The sequence below is a fragment of the Ascidiella aspersa genome, chromosome 6 (genome assembly GCF_963924565.1).
Source record: "Ascidiella aspersa chromosome 6, kaAscAspe10.2, whole genome shotgun sequence".
Classification (NCBI taxonomy): Eukaryota; Metazoa; Chordata; class Ascidiacea; order Phlebobranchia; family Ascidiidae; genus Ascidiella; species Ascidiella aspersa.
Genome location: NC_139452.1, coordinates 9,833,931 through 9,849,311, shown reverse-complemented (window position 1 = coordinate 9,849,311; position 15,381 = coordinate 9,833,931). Strand labels below are relative to the sequence as shown.

The following is a 15,381-nucleotide window of genomic DNA, read 5'->3' as shown; positions in this document are numbered from 1 at the left end:
AAGTGAAATTTTACTAAGCTATAAAAAATTACGAAAATGTATTTATTTTCCCGGGTGTCTTGTGTTCGAGAATTACGGAATCACGTTGAAGAAGAGGCTTGCTAACAGTTTAAGAATTTACAACGGCATAAGGATATTTTCGTGCGGTTTGATTTTTTGATTTAACGGGCACATTACCAGTTCGTGTCACAAATTAGTGTCTTAACTGTTGAATTTAACATTATTTTTTGTGGGCGTTAAACTTGTTGGTTACGACTAACCGTTCGTATTACGTCCGAACTCCCTAAAATTGGCGTGATGTTTACTGCGTTTAAAAAAATTAAAAGCTGTTAGTTAACACTTCCAGGTATCGGCTAAAAAGCGTCGAAGTATATTCCAAAATAAGTATTGTTCTCGTGACAGTTCGTTTTATTTTCAGCAGGGTTAGTTTTTTTTATAGAATTTAACTTATGAAATTAGGTTTATTAGCGTCTCCCAAGATTCGTAGATGTCATATCATTTGTGAATTAGCAGATCACAGGAGAGCTGCGCATTCGGACTCGTAACACTAGGTAAAACTACCGTCCGACGTGTGCGCATGCGCAATACCACATTCGAAACCGTTAAGGCAGCAAACTATAAATTGTTAAAGTAGAATGGCATATTTCCATGAGCCTTGATGAAATTGTCTATAAATTGTTAAAGTAGAATGGCATATTTCCATGAGCCTTTGATGAAGTGACTTGATGAAATTGTACATTTGGCTGGGGTCGAACTCGGGTAGTTTTTAACCGACTCCGAAGTCCTGGTTGCGAGTGCAAAACCAAACATAAAAAAGTTTGGCACGCGAGTTGTTGATATTTTGAAATTATTCATAAACTAGCACACTGCATACGAAAGGTTGCCGACCCCTGGTGTAGCTAATAGGTTAAGTGTTTACCCCCCAAAAATGCCAGGACACAAACTCTACAGTGATCCGGTTAAAGACCACCGTCAGAGAAAAAACAAAAATAACAACTTTGTTTACTACTCGTAATACTCGCAGATTTGGCTAAGGCTTATAAAAGCACTTGATAAAGTTGGTCTCGCGATGGCAATGTCGAAAAAGTGCTTCGTGCTGCTGCTTCTGGTCGTTGTGGCGGCGCTAGGCGGAGGCGTGGCGATCGTGGTCTGGGTCATGAACAAGAACGACGCGGCGCCGGCCGAGGAGCGTTTGCCGGCCGCCAGCACCGACACGCCGTCGGCGGCAAACGACGGAGGCGGCGCGCGTTCGCGGGAAGATTGCGTTCGAATCCTGGCGGGATCCGCCAAGATCGAATTCACCGGGAAGATGGGATTGAGCAAGATAGCCAGTCGCGAATCTGTGGTAAGACAGACCGGATTCAAAGTGGTGCGCAACGCCTTCTGGCTTAGCGGCGACGCGGTTGAAGACGCGCGCGTTTTGGAGCAGATCGAGCTGGCGGCGTGCCAAAAAACGATCCCAGTGGTTGCGATCAAGATGCGACCGAGCGAGGGTCTGAAAATCAGTCACGGTTTCCAGACGTGGGAGCACTACAAGCCAGATTCGGCCTTGGAGAGTTGGAAGGAATACGACAGAGCGCTGGAGAGGCAGCTCAAGGTGCTCGCACGCTTTCCTTCGCTTATAGTGCTCGAGCCCGACCTGCTGATGTACGCCTATGATGCCAGCAACCAGCAGTTCCGCTGGAAGAACGCGCAGTACGAGGAAGAGTTTCTTAAGCGTGCGCAACGCGTCATCAAGTAAGAGAAAGTTTTGTTTTTATTGTGACGCTGTCATTTTTTGGCGTGACAGCTCTATGGATGTCTATAACTTTATACTTTATCTCGATACCGAACGATGTATAACGAAGAAAGACCGTCTGATCGTAACCAAATGGCGGCATTATTTAGGACAATGTGATTACATTGAAACTCCTACGACTGGATAAAATAAATCAAGTATGACCTTAGGCGACTTTGGACTTAAAACGTGCAATCAGATTTAGTGTTCGGCGGATTAATTTTAGGTTGCAAAAACCCGACATTCTTGTCCAAACCTTAAGCCTTCGTCGTCCATTAAGTAATCATTAGACATTTAATCCATCCTGGCGCCAAGTTCAGACTGAATTCTACGTGATAAAATGAAAATTAGAGAATCGCGAAAGCCCAACTAAAACACAAAATTCGCTAACCGGGATACAATATTTATATTACACAGCGGTATACAGCAAAAAAACAATTAAAGAAATTGTAGGTTATATTCAAATCGAAAAAAAATCGTCAAACACCCTTACACTGTAGGCTAATATAAATTATTCCAGCTGTCGGTATACAACAGTGATTCTCAAACTGCTTTGTCAAACTGTGTGCCGCACACTAGTGTGTCTCGATAGATTTTCAAGTGTGTCCCTAACTTTTAAAACCAAAGAAAATAACACGTTCGTATTTCAAACCTGCCTGCAAGCATGTGAGACTTTAATGCACGCTATCATCCACAAGAAAATTGATAATACCAGAGTATCTTATGTAGAAAGTGTGCCCAATTTGTTTTTATGCTTACTGTGCCGCAAGCTAAAAATGTTTAAGAATCCCTGGTATGGAAGATATGTTTATACCTATGCCAATATTGCTGATCATTTTGAAGTTATTCAGTTGTAGCGTTTAAAGCGTGTTGAACTCTACCGTCAGCGTGTTTAAAGCTTGTCTGTACACAAGCAGTGACGTGTTCGACTTATTTCAGGAGGTTAAAACGCTCGTGGGTGTACTTGGACGCGGGAAACGCCGGCTATTTGAGCAACCTGAAAAACCTGGACCAGATGGCCCTCACACTGCTAAGGCTGCACGATCTGCGAGGTACAACCGCATGGTTTTAGTTTGTAAACAAAATTGGAGCATAATAGGGGTTGTGTTTGGTTCGAGGGAAAATCTTACCCTAATATCATAAACAGGTTTAAAATAAAATTTATTTCATATAGGGAAGCACTTTGAAGGTTTTTATATTAAACAGTCAACCCAGACAAAGAATTTAAGATATATTTTAAACGCCTATATAATGTTATTTTTTGTATGCATGTAACGTTTTTGCACACATATCATACTAATCTTAGGTCATCCGTATAGATACGTGTATAAGGTATATCGAGATTAATTATTGGATTTCAGCCGCCTTTCTCTTTTTCATAGCTAAAATTAAAATTTTAATTTAATACAATACAGGATCTGCATTAAAACACAATTTATCCGCAGTACCACCTAAAAAGTTACTGAATAGCCCTTAGGCGAGATTTGCGGTCAATTGTAGCACGAAAATATATCAATATACTTGCTGCCTCTCGAGTGCTCAGTGTACAGGATCACACTTCAAACGAACACACGTAGTTTAATCCACATAAGTTGAAACACAACTCTTCGTCCATCGTAAACAACGGCGCCTGCTGAGCTCGAATTAGCGGCGTATTTTAAGACATTTGCGAAACGCGCGATCCGCCGGCGAAACACACACAGTTGCTCTTCTGTGGCAAATCCGATTTCGACACAATCTCAAAATGGCGTCTACGAAGATTCCCACAGGCACACGACCATAACTCGACACGTACACGTCAGATAGAGGGGCTTATCCAGGGCGACATGCGAGAAGCCACGTCTAGGTCGAGACCTGACAACACCCGACACCCGTAAGTCGGTGGCTTAGGGCTGACTCGTCGTTGTGAGGTTCGCGATCGCAATACGCCACTCAGGACGAAGGGCGGTGTTTACTGTGTTTGACCAGCTGCGGTAATTGACCCATCGCGGTGGCGATTCTTGAGAACTTTCACCGACCGCGGCTCTCTTGATTGGTGCCTGATGGCAAAATTGCGACGGGTTTAATGCAAAGCGCTACAAAAAAGCCCACTCTTTACGCGCTCTCGTTATGTAGTTTCAGCGTCGACAGGCGGCTCGCCTGGCCTGGCTTTTGCAGAAAACAAAACAGAAAAAAATAATAAAATAAATTATATATTAAAGCCTCGGCGTTGCAGTAGAAACGCTGTTTTTTAAATCATAAGCTGATACCGTTTCGTTTGTTACAATTTACAACTTGCGAAAGACTAATAAATAACACGGAAATTCGAATTCCCCGTGTAAGGCGTTTGCTATGTTAAAGTAAACGGAATTTTTTTGCAATTGGAAAATCAATATTTCGCCTATGCCGGTTCGATGTCATTTTGATAACAACAAAAATCACACCTGTCGGCCAAAAAACTTAGAGACCTGGCTTGCATTTATAAGCACAAAATAGCGTGCAATTCACCAGACAGCAGTGCCGTAAATCAGATTTTCAGCATACCTCCTTAAAACAGCCCCAATCAGCGTCGTAACGACTTTGGCGGCAACGCCTAAAAGAAAGCGTTGCAAGAAAATTACTGACAGCATGCGAGCGGGTGCGCAGTATAGAGACAAAGCTGAACTGCGGGATTTATTGCAACCACAACTGTCGTCAACCATCTACTTAAATGCGTTAGGCCCTTTGAAAAAACTAACGTTATCGTGATCTGCCACGAATGCATGTGTGTGTCCAAATAACTTGCGGGATCTGCGTACTTATGTTTTCGGGAGCGGGTTGGTAAAAAGTTTACTTCAAATAAAGAACTCGAAGCGGTTGTAACAGCGTGCAATATATAAATCGTATTAAATATCCTAATGTACCTCTAAAAGAGGCTGGGTAAAGAAAACGGGTTACTGATATCTAAAGTGCTGGCGCGCACACTATTAAAGTAAATCAGCATAGGCTGATTAGGTTTATGTATATAGGTCTATGTATGACTACATGTAATCCGCGCAGCCTTGGGCACTTGATTGCGTAAGATCGTGTGTGGCTCAAGTTGAGTGTATCACATTGTCGGTATTTGGATAATCCGCTTATCTTGGTACCCGCGTAATAAGATTGATAGATAGCGCGGTCGACTGAACCTATACAATTCAAACGGAAGAGCCTTCGTGTATTGATCACAACAAACTTGACACGCTTTAAGTATTAAAACCGCCCCAACTCGGACAAGAGTACTGTAAATTAAAATGTATAAGTACAACGTATAAACCCCTATTTTCATTGGCGTTTTAAATTAATTATCTGAGTATTTAGAAAATGTTTATACAGATGGTTATCAGCGAATAAACGATAAATTATTTAAACAGATTTGTAAGTTTCAGTTCTTCAGACCAAAATCCAGCTCAATCACCAAACAAATTAGCATAAGGCAACAAACAACAAACAAATTTAATGAAAAAATGCTCTAAATGAGTTGACCGGTGGCAAGGAACAACGCTTACCTACTGGATAAGGCCCCTTCCTATATATCTACATATTATTTTCTGCAGTGTGCCAGTTAGGTCTGCGGCGGCCTTGCATATCGCAGCAAAAATCGATCATTGTCGGGACCTGTGGAGACACAGGTTGCCTCCAAACTTATCGCGGTTATATTTTAAAGTAAACATTTAAGTTATTGCTGCTCAACCGGTAGGTTAAGTATAGATCATTCAGCTGAGCGCGCTCTTTTGACTTTTTTAATTTTGATTGGTGGAAATACAAGTTGTACTTTTGAACTGACAATTTAATGAATATACTGTTGCTGCCAGGCATTAAATTAATTATAAAGAGGGTTCTTCAGACAATCATATAATGCCCTGATGAAGATTACCTGGATAGGTTATCGAAACGTCGGTACAGAATAAATTATTGTCGAAAGAACCCTCTTTATAATTGACAATTTAATTTATCTTACACTTGAGCAAATTGTGGCGCTAATCTAAAGAGTATTTTTATTTCACTATTTTAAGAATAGGCTGGTTAAGGTATTCTCGTTTTAATTTACTATTTACCCTGATGAGGCCAAAGTTGATACACCTGCTGCCGAAACGTCGGTTATTAACTGCGTTTACACCACAAGAGAGGTTTACGTCTGTTTATATGTTGCCATTTGGAGCAAATTCTATTTTTAGAAGTGATTATGTGCAAATCTTTCTTTTTTGCAACTTCCTGCTTACCAGTGGTGCTTATAGTGTTGTTAATATACAAAGGTTCCCGAAGTGTGACCCTTACATAACAAAGGTTCCAAAAAGTGAGCTGTGAAGCACAGATTTAAACAGTTGCTCGCAAACTAGGCGCGAGAACGCCTTCCGGATTTACCCTACACATGTGTTGCGAAAATATTTATCGAACTTAGCAAGAAAATGCTAGCCGCGAGTTTTGTGCTGCGGTTAAGACGAAATAAACCCGCCAAACTCGAATGACAAGTTTAACGCGTAGAAAATTCATCAACAGGCATTGTTTCGTCACTGCGACTTAATCGGACCGGCAATGTCGGACATTTGTAATTTTGTCGGGAACCAACAGCAAAATAATGTGTATGTTAGGAACGTGTATTGGACTCGAATTTATAAGTTTTAAAACATTTCCTGAGGCATATTCGATTTCATACAAACAAAAATGTTTTGAGCCGCTTTAGCGGCTATTAAAGATATGTAGATTCGTTTTCTATTCCCATAGTGAAACCCGATATTTGATGGAAAAGTTCGCCTGTTTGAATGATGTCATTACCGAGATAAAATAAGCAAAACTGACTAAGTTAAAACTTTCAGGTTATTTAGCCAAAGTTTGGTTTTCCGTAAGGAAGATTAGTCACTTTCAATCGATGTTTATTACCTCCTGGGAATTTTATATAGCAAATATGCGTTTTACCTTTTTACTGCGCTGGATCGCAAGCGTAGTTTTCTAGCTGAAAACACACACATTATGTCATACACACACTTTAATATTCAAGTAATGATTCCGCCGAGTATCGTCCGAGTACCGACAAACACTTGTCATATATTACTAGGTATACAGTCTGATATAATCCAACATTCCAGCGACTGATAGTTAGGCTATAACTTGACTAATAGCATATAATAGCCCGTATTCAAAGTTTATAAATCGTACCGAGTTCAAAGTTTGGTCATGATGGTGATGCTTACAGGGAAATCAGGAAATTTTGTCAGTTTGTGAAATAGCACATTTTATCTTTACAATTGAATTTTACAGATGCCAAAACAGTGTATGATAATTAATACTATAAAGGAAACTATTGTTTTAGATCAGTTCGTGACCCACCACAGATTTTTAATGACCCACTTGCCTCTCTAGAAATACCGAAATGTTATCAATCATTTTCATAAAAGGATAAATGTAAAAGAAACAGTTGCTGCAAGACAGTTCTCGTTAGATAGCACTAGGGCTGCCCATCTGTGGGTCGTGCAAAAATGTTTTAGGGGTGACGATTAGGCCAACATTAACTGCACTTCAAAAAAATACGTACAGAAAAGCTGACTAAAAGCATTTTGTTTATCACTGTAAAACGTAAATGGTGGCGATCCTGGAGTTCGCAGACAAAAAATTCTAAATACCCTGGTTAAACCAATAAACCAATAAAAGCTTTCTGCTGAACTCCTGTAATCCCATAATTAATGCTGCAGCATTTGTTAACTATTTAGCTTCTTAATATTTGTGGGAATCCGAATTTGGAAATCATACAAAAACTATCAACCCACACAACAACACTTACAACGATGCAACAGCAGGTTAATTTCGCATAAAATTAGCAAATAATTAAATATATGACCCACTTGAGAATTTTGTAAGGATTAAGGTCGTGTTTGTGACCCGCGCGATGAAAACCATCCCTGTTTTAGACGAACATTTAACACCGAAATTTAGAATAAATCCGTAAAAACGGATGTATGATGGTTACACAGGATCTGTAAAACGCGACAAGGCGATCAAAGCGCCGTTGGTTGGCCGCGAAGATATTAAGTTCCGCCTTTTATTGTCGCAAGTTCCGCCTTTTCGCTTTATTGAAATAAACAATGCACCGGTCGGGAAGTGGTTGGGGGTGAGAAGTCACGATAACAATGCGACCGCCCAAATTAACGACGTCATTTCACGCCTGGCGACGTCATCAAACTCCCGAAAAATCGCCCGGTTCGCACAATCGTCGCTGAGACGAGTCGCGTTAATTGTTTTTTATGGTTGTTTGCTTTACCGTTGAACGGTGCCGGCAATCATATATGCGTACGAAATGCTGAGGCCGCAAACCGGTTCAGTTAATGACCAGGTCGCCACAAAGACTTGTTTGGGCAGCAGAAACACGTTTGTTTACGGGCAGCATTATGTGCCGACTAACGAGGGGCGTTTGCAACGGGTCAAGAGATAACAATCTCATTTGGATTGTAGGAAACGTGGTATTTTTTCTCTTGCAACAAGGAGAATTTACCAACTTATTTTTTTGAGTTTAGGCGCACAATGGTTGGAGGTTGTAGTAAGACTTTCAAAACGTTTAAATGATATACTACGTACTTCTGTATGGACTTTAATATTCTTACGTGGTGAGTTTTCTCTTGCATGAGGAGAATTTACTAACTACTTTACTCGTCAATCAAAGTTTATTTTTTTGACTGAGCTGCATTTTAATATTACATTACCTTACAGATTAATATAATGTTTTATTAAACAATTAGGCACAAATTCCCCGATATTCAGTAATTACTGTTTTTGTTACAGTATTTAATTTCACATTTTATATATCAAAACAAAATTTATATCGAAAGAATTTCGTGGACGCCATAGGGGGTCTTAGAAAAAGGACAGGGTCGGCGCATTACATTAAATAATTATCATTTGACAGCTTTTTAAGTAAATTGATGTAATTGTGGTGAACAAGTCATTTTGAAATGACTGAAGTCCCATTGAAGCAATTTGTAAAATAACCACTAAAATTGGTAACTTCGAACGATTTATTATTTTTTATTAATAAATAAAGTAAAAACCTAACACAAACAACATGTAGCGATCAAATCGTTTTATAAGTCATGAGATAAATATCTTAGTTTTATAGTAAAATGTTAAATGAAAACACTTGTTTTCAACCGAAGTCACTTGACTGAATAGTCCCAAGTGAAGCCATTTGTCTAAATGACTTTAGTCAAGTCAAGTCATTTGACCAAAATGACTTTCGTCAAGTCAAGTCATTTAGAAACAGTGACTTAATTGCACTTGATTCAAGTCATTGACTGAATTCATTACAACACTGCGAATCCCCGATTATTACAACAAAGCATCAAGGGTCGCCAAGTAAATAAAATTGAAATAAAAGGGTCTCAGAGTAATAAAGGTAAATATTGTTTGGCAAACTCACGACAACCTGTCTAGTTATCTCACAAAATTTCGGATTTTTCGATGTTTACATAAACGCGAGTTACGCGTCGTTCTCAGAAGACCCAAACCAGCAGAATTGAACCAACACGCGCCCACAATTTTGTATCTTCCGTAAATCTGATGCTGGAGGGCCAATATAATTATCGAGATACAATCAGTTGCGGAATTAGCGCAGAGCCGAGAAGCGTTGTTTTGTGGGCCGTATTGTTTTTTTCACCAAAACAATATAACGTAATTTGATCCTTCCCATTAATTCATTGAAATTTGACTGCATTTTGTTTGACCAACAGACTATAAAAAAATTAGAGATTTAGGCCTAATATCAAATGATATAAACCGAACGGTTGATGTGCTTTTCAAAAAACGATTAGCTTTGGTAGACAATAAAAAAGCTGTTAGCCTAAACATTTTGACCGATTTGTGCATTTAACCTGTTTAGTTATAGTTACATATTTAAGATTCAGCTAACAAAACAAAAAGGGTACACTGTGCACGGATCTGTAATGTAGCTTGATAATGAATTGCAAAGCCAAAAAAAGCACTAACTGAAGATAATACAAGCTCGTATCGAAACGTCTTAATCAAGTTGACATCGATCGACTTTTTGGCTTTGCAATTCATTATCAAAAGCAGAAAGGTATTGTATATAAAGTGCTATATACTGTCAATGGTAATCTCCAAACCAAGAAATTAGTTAGGACAGGTCTCTGATAAACATAGGGCCCACTTTAGCATGTGGTTGCTCCTAATTTGTTTATTTTACTTGTGCGATATAAATGCGCTAGGGCGCCGTTGGTATGCCACAAACCTTGTGAATGTTGTTGCAAGTGCCCTTGTTTTGTAAACCTATCTAACGCGATATTTGTGTTGAATTATATAAAAACAAGTGGGCCCCGAGGCCAGGTGAATGAAAACACCAAACAATCCGTGTCATATACGACATATTTAGAAGTGGATACAAAATAGTTAAACTATGTTTACAAATGTGTATACATTGTAAAACAGTCTGTAAGGGTTAGTAAAAATTGTCAATATCTATAGGACACAATTGGCCAGGGTATATAAGGCAACTAAACTAGATTTATAAACATGCAGAATTTTGGTTTTGGTTTTTGGGGCATGAATCACTTTTATGTTCGAGGGTGCGATGAGACGCAAGAAGCCTTTGAGCTAAAACCATTTTACAAAATAGGCTTAGACACACTGGAACGTGATATAAATAAAAATGCATTTATGTAAATAGGCAAAATATCCCGAGGCCATAGCCACGTGCCCCCATCTGTATACTTGTATAATTTAAGATTTATCGCGTATAATATAAGATGTTCCATTACATCATTATAGCTTTTGTATTACAGCAACACCTGTCCAATCTAAAACTTTAACTAAATAAACGAACTGTGTGGTGTTCATAAGATTAGTTTTATTACGTTACGTGTAGATGTAACTTTGTTACGTCACAGTTTGACGTAACCCTCTGACGTCACGGTATGACATAATTATGAGACGTCACGTTATGACTTGACTTCGTGACATCATCTCTGAAAAAACTGAAACAAAATCCAACAAAAAAAATTCCTAGATCCTCGCCTGGTTGCAACACTACAAAAAGTTTCTTTTGGACAGCGTTACGTATAGTGCCGTTTTGAAATTAGTCCTAAGAATGCAATTTATCGCAATGATTCAAAGTTCTCGAATCCCCAATTCCACGGGTGTTTCTGTGCTCTTATCATTGTCATAAATCGTATTTAAAAAAACGAACAATTGGCTAAAATCTCTTTCTGCCTCGACAGGATTTGCCATCAACACAATGCACTTCGTGAACCGGACCTACACCGAATTTATCGCCCGCAAACTGCACTGTCGCACCGGGCTACATTATGTGGTGGACACGAGTAGGAATGGCGGCAAGTTCTCCCTGCAAGCTATACGTGACATCGAGAAGTGCCTCTTCGACCCGCCCAACATGAAAACCGTGAGCGACAATTAAGATTTTTGTTAAGTACCCTGGGCAGTTAAAACTATTCCGAAATTAAACACAGTCACTTTTTTGTAAATTGTTTGATTTGCAAGCTATACACAAAAAGGCGTTAAATACAGAATTTCCCTGTAACGCTCTTAGTTTATTTTTCTCACTTTGTATTGAAGAAATATATATTTATCGATTTAGGTAGTAGTTTTAAATATGCCAGTGTGGTTGCTAAATGACTAAGCTAAGGGCATATTATATAGCCTATACAAGGGTTCGGCAACCTTTTTTGCACTGCGGACTGGTTCAAAACTGAAATTTTGTCGCGGACCGGCCAAACAAATGTTAAGTAAAGGAATGTTATTACAACTTTATTGCGAACTTTAAATTTGTTTTGCCGCAAAGAGATTCTCCTATTTAAGAATTATTGAACCTAATGAAACCCACGGCGGTATGCGGCCCGCCAAGCAACTTAACCCAGCCCGCGGCTCATTTCAATAAAACTTTTAGGCCTTACATTTCTATTACGTAAATACAAAAAATTAAAAATTAAAATAATAGCCGTATGAAAAAGTACGAACCACAGTTCGACACCAGCATAGTATAGAATAGACATACCTACATCGTACGTAAGGATGCCAGATGGGCTTTTTTGAGAACAAATTACAAAAATCTGGCCTTTTTTAACATGGTTGATCAAACAAAAATTATAAGGCTTTTTGACTTTTATCTGTCATTTTAAAAGAGGTAAAACTAAAATTATGAAGGCTAAAACTTGCTAAAACTAATTAAAAAGGATACGATTTTACGAAACATTTCCTGCTCAAATGTTAAAATAACAAATCATTTTATTATGGGACATTGTTTATAAACATTGTTTGCATGAATTTATTCTATTACACTTTAGGGTGAGCACGCTTGAACATCAAAAATACATAATATTTTATCCCATTTTCTATATATTGTAAGTACTAAGAGAGACTTATTTTGCAATATAAATATGTATTTTTGGATGTTGTGAACGTGATATGTAATTCATATGGCCACAGCACACTAATTGTTTTGAACCTCACGAGAGCTTGATACTAATTGTGATGTTTTATCATACCAATCAACCAAGTATATTTAAACGAAAGTTAATGTGTTTTGAATATAAAAATGCATTTAAGTGTTTTTGACTTTTTACATAATCTAAACACTGTACGTCAAAAAAACTATTTCCAGGTTTTTACGTGCAGTGTTTAAATTAAAATTTGAATCTGGTAACCCTGCTAACGAACTTGTCGCGGACCGGCGGTTGCCGACCACTGGCCTATACTATATACGACCGATTTCACTTTATTGTGTCAATGCATCTTAATTTTATTTCAAAAATTGAGATTTGGCACTTTCAAGAATAAGGACTGTTTGAAATGAATTTCATTTTGTCATTTGCGAAACATTGCTGGCAATAACGGTTTACTGATGTGATTTTGTGCGCCATCACTCCATCAGCAATTCCATTTGTACAGAAATATTGGAAATTGCCTTTAGGCTAAGACACGAACTAGACTATCAACTAACAAACCACTCATCGTAGAAAGCGTAATAAACAAAGCGTTGTTATCTGTGGAATTTCTTAATACCCGAAAAAAAAACGAAAAATGAACGCGTAATTTTCTTCGAACACCAAATTACAGCTTAGACATGAAATCTATTTAAACCTAAATTTTTATTTATATCCAACCATTTAAGAGATCATTCTGAATCATACATGCCATCATTGTAGCGCAAACACATTGCTTGTAATTTAAATCTGCTTTGTTTTAAACTTTAAAACTACATCGCAACAACGCAGATCTCAGTTACAAGCTATATGTGTCTAAGGTACAATGATGGAATGTAACATTCAGAATAATCGAGTTATGCACTGAGCAGCAAAATACTTTAATTGCAGCATTCTTTGTCGCGTAAACGCTGTTTGAGTGGTCAATTAGAAAAAAGCTCTAACTGAAATTATGAAATATCTCAATCGCTTAATTGGACTGTAATTGTCTTGTAGGTTAAGAGGGTCTAAGAAACGGTTTCGTAAGTGGGCAATCGTGCGAAAATACTCTGTTGTTGCTTTGCATGAAAATATATTCATTTTGTCAAATATTCTTTGAAAATAAAAAAGTTAAAAAACGCTTTGCTAAGGGCCATAATGAAGTATTATTTTTGTATGTGATACATTTTGTGAAGCATATAAGGCAAAAAAATAACAAGATAAAATTAAACAACCGTTTTCCTACTTGAACATTTTACTTTTTCGTCGGTTTTGCATCGAAACAATGATACTACGTTTAAATATGTACAAAACTTAGGCTATATATCGTAATTAAGGGACCCAAATTCAAATTTGCATATCAGCAAATTTTGATTCAAAAATTGGTCGCCAAATTATAGTTTGTTTAAGCATAAGAGAAAAGCATCATTTTATTTTTCGATTTTTTTTTAGTTTTGGTTTTTTAAGTCTTTACATTGTCGCACACATTTTGTTATCGGTTATCTTATAGATAATGTGTATTGAAATGTTTGATCACAAGCCTATTTATATGCCCATATGGTTGGTTTTCATAATAGAAAAATGTATGTAAATGGCCGATTTGTCTAATTCTAAATAAAGAGTTTCTACTTTGACCAGATGAAGCATGGTTGTGCGAACGCTTGTCGAGAATTCAATATATAGTGCCAACTGATTAACCTTTAATTCCAATTAAAGGTTAATCAATTTCCGCACCACTCTTATTAAGAACCTTTTGACATACACCGTTTGCGAATGACTGATCCAGAACATGGGAGAGTGGTGCCAAAAAATGTAATAGCGTACCCTTAAGCTGACGCTGAGAACCTTTATTTACATCCTCACAGGGCATAAAGCCCGGTTGGTCGTGGGGAAGTCGCAAGACCGTCGCGCGATCGCGCCGCTACATCTATAGCTCCGGCATTCCGCAACAGCAGCAGCAGCGGCCTCTCAACCAGCGCCAACCGCCGCCGCGCAGCGACCAGGAGAGCTACAACAACTTCATCAACAACCAGAACAACGTGCAACGCAACAACAACAACCAGGCGAACCGGAACGCGTACAATCAAGCGCAAAACGGCAACAACAACAACAACAACGTGCCGACGAACGGGTACAACCCGAACGGCGCCGGAGGTCGCGTTTTCAGCAGCACCGTGAGCCGAAAACCAGCAGCTACACCTGTGAAAGTGAGGAGCGCGGCGGAGGCAGCCGGGGTGATGCGTTCCTTCAGGGCGCGGTTGCGGGGTTGCGTGACCCGGCCCACCTTCATGACTGCACACGACGCAAGCGTGTGGCTAAAGACGCCGGGCGAGTCGGACGGACGGCTGTACGAGTACGGCAGCCTGCACAGTTGCCTGGTAGGCCACCAAGTGCCTTGCGACGACAGCTGTCAAATGCTGAACCACTTCGCCGCCGGCCAGGGCCCGAGCGAGTGCCAGTGCGAAACGCAACGGACGCAGCCCCAGCAAACCGGGGAATCCCCGCCGCCAGGCGACGAGTTTAACTTTCCCAGTTTCCCGTTCGGTGGCAAAAGATGATCGGGACTTCATAGGCGCGCAAAACGCGATATTTTGTCGATTTTTTTGAGTTTTTTCTTTTTTGATTGATAGTTTATGATAATCACGTGGACGCTCAAATCAGCACCGGAAAAGTGACGGTCGTTGGGTATTTATTTTGATGTAACGTTATTCGTGTTTTTTTCGCTGTTTGTGCATCGCTTCTGTGTTTTTTTAGGAAAAAAATAACCACTATAACATTGATGGTTTTGTGTTTATCAGCCGTTTGTTAGCAAATGTAGTTAAAGTATTATTAACTACATTTTAAAAATGACTGCGCATATTTCACTTATTATCAGATTGCAACCACAGCATTTGTTCAAATATTTTAAGATAACAGTAGACGCAAGTATAAGTGACAGTCAGGGCTGCGGAGTCGAACTCGGGACTCCAGGAGTCGGTTTTGTTTTGCTGTAGTCGGACTCGGGACTCGAGTAAGATCACTTAAAACTGCCCGAGTCCGACATGCGCATGCGCAGTACTAAATTTTAAAATTGATATGGCCGCCAACTGAAAATTGTAAAGGTGGAATAGCATATGGTGGAATATTTTATGAACCATGTATTGTGGGTGAATGAATTATACGACACCCCTATAAGTGGATCGCTGA

General features: G+C 39.1%; 1 protein-coding gene across 1 annotated transcript; it reads left to right on the top strand.

Moving 5' to 3' along the window:
• Positions 1-1,069: 1,069 nt before the first annotated feature.
• Positions 1,070-14,753, top strand: LOC146139601 (uncharacterized). Its single transcript, XM_083392496.1, has 4 exons — positions 1,070-1,737; positions 2,717-2,829; positions 10,996-11,177; positions 14,061-14,753. Exons 1-4 carry the CDS (start codon positions 1,070-1,072, stop codon positions 14,751-14,753), a joined length of 1,656 nt encoding a protein of 551 aa, XP_083248622.1.
• Positions 14,754-15,381: the final 628 nt, after the last annotated feature.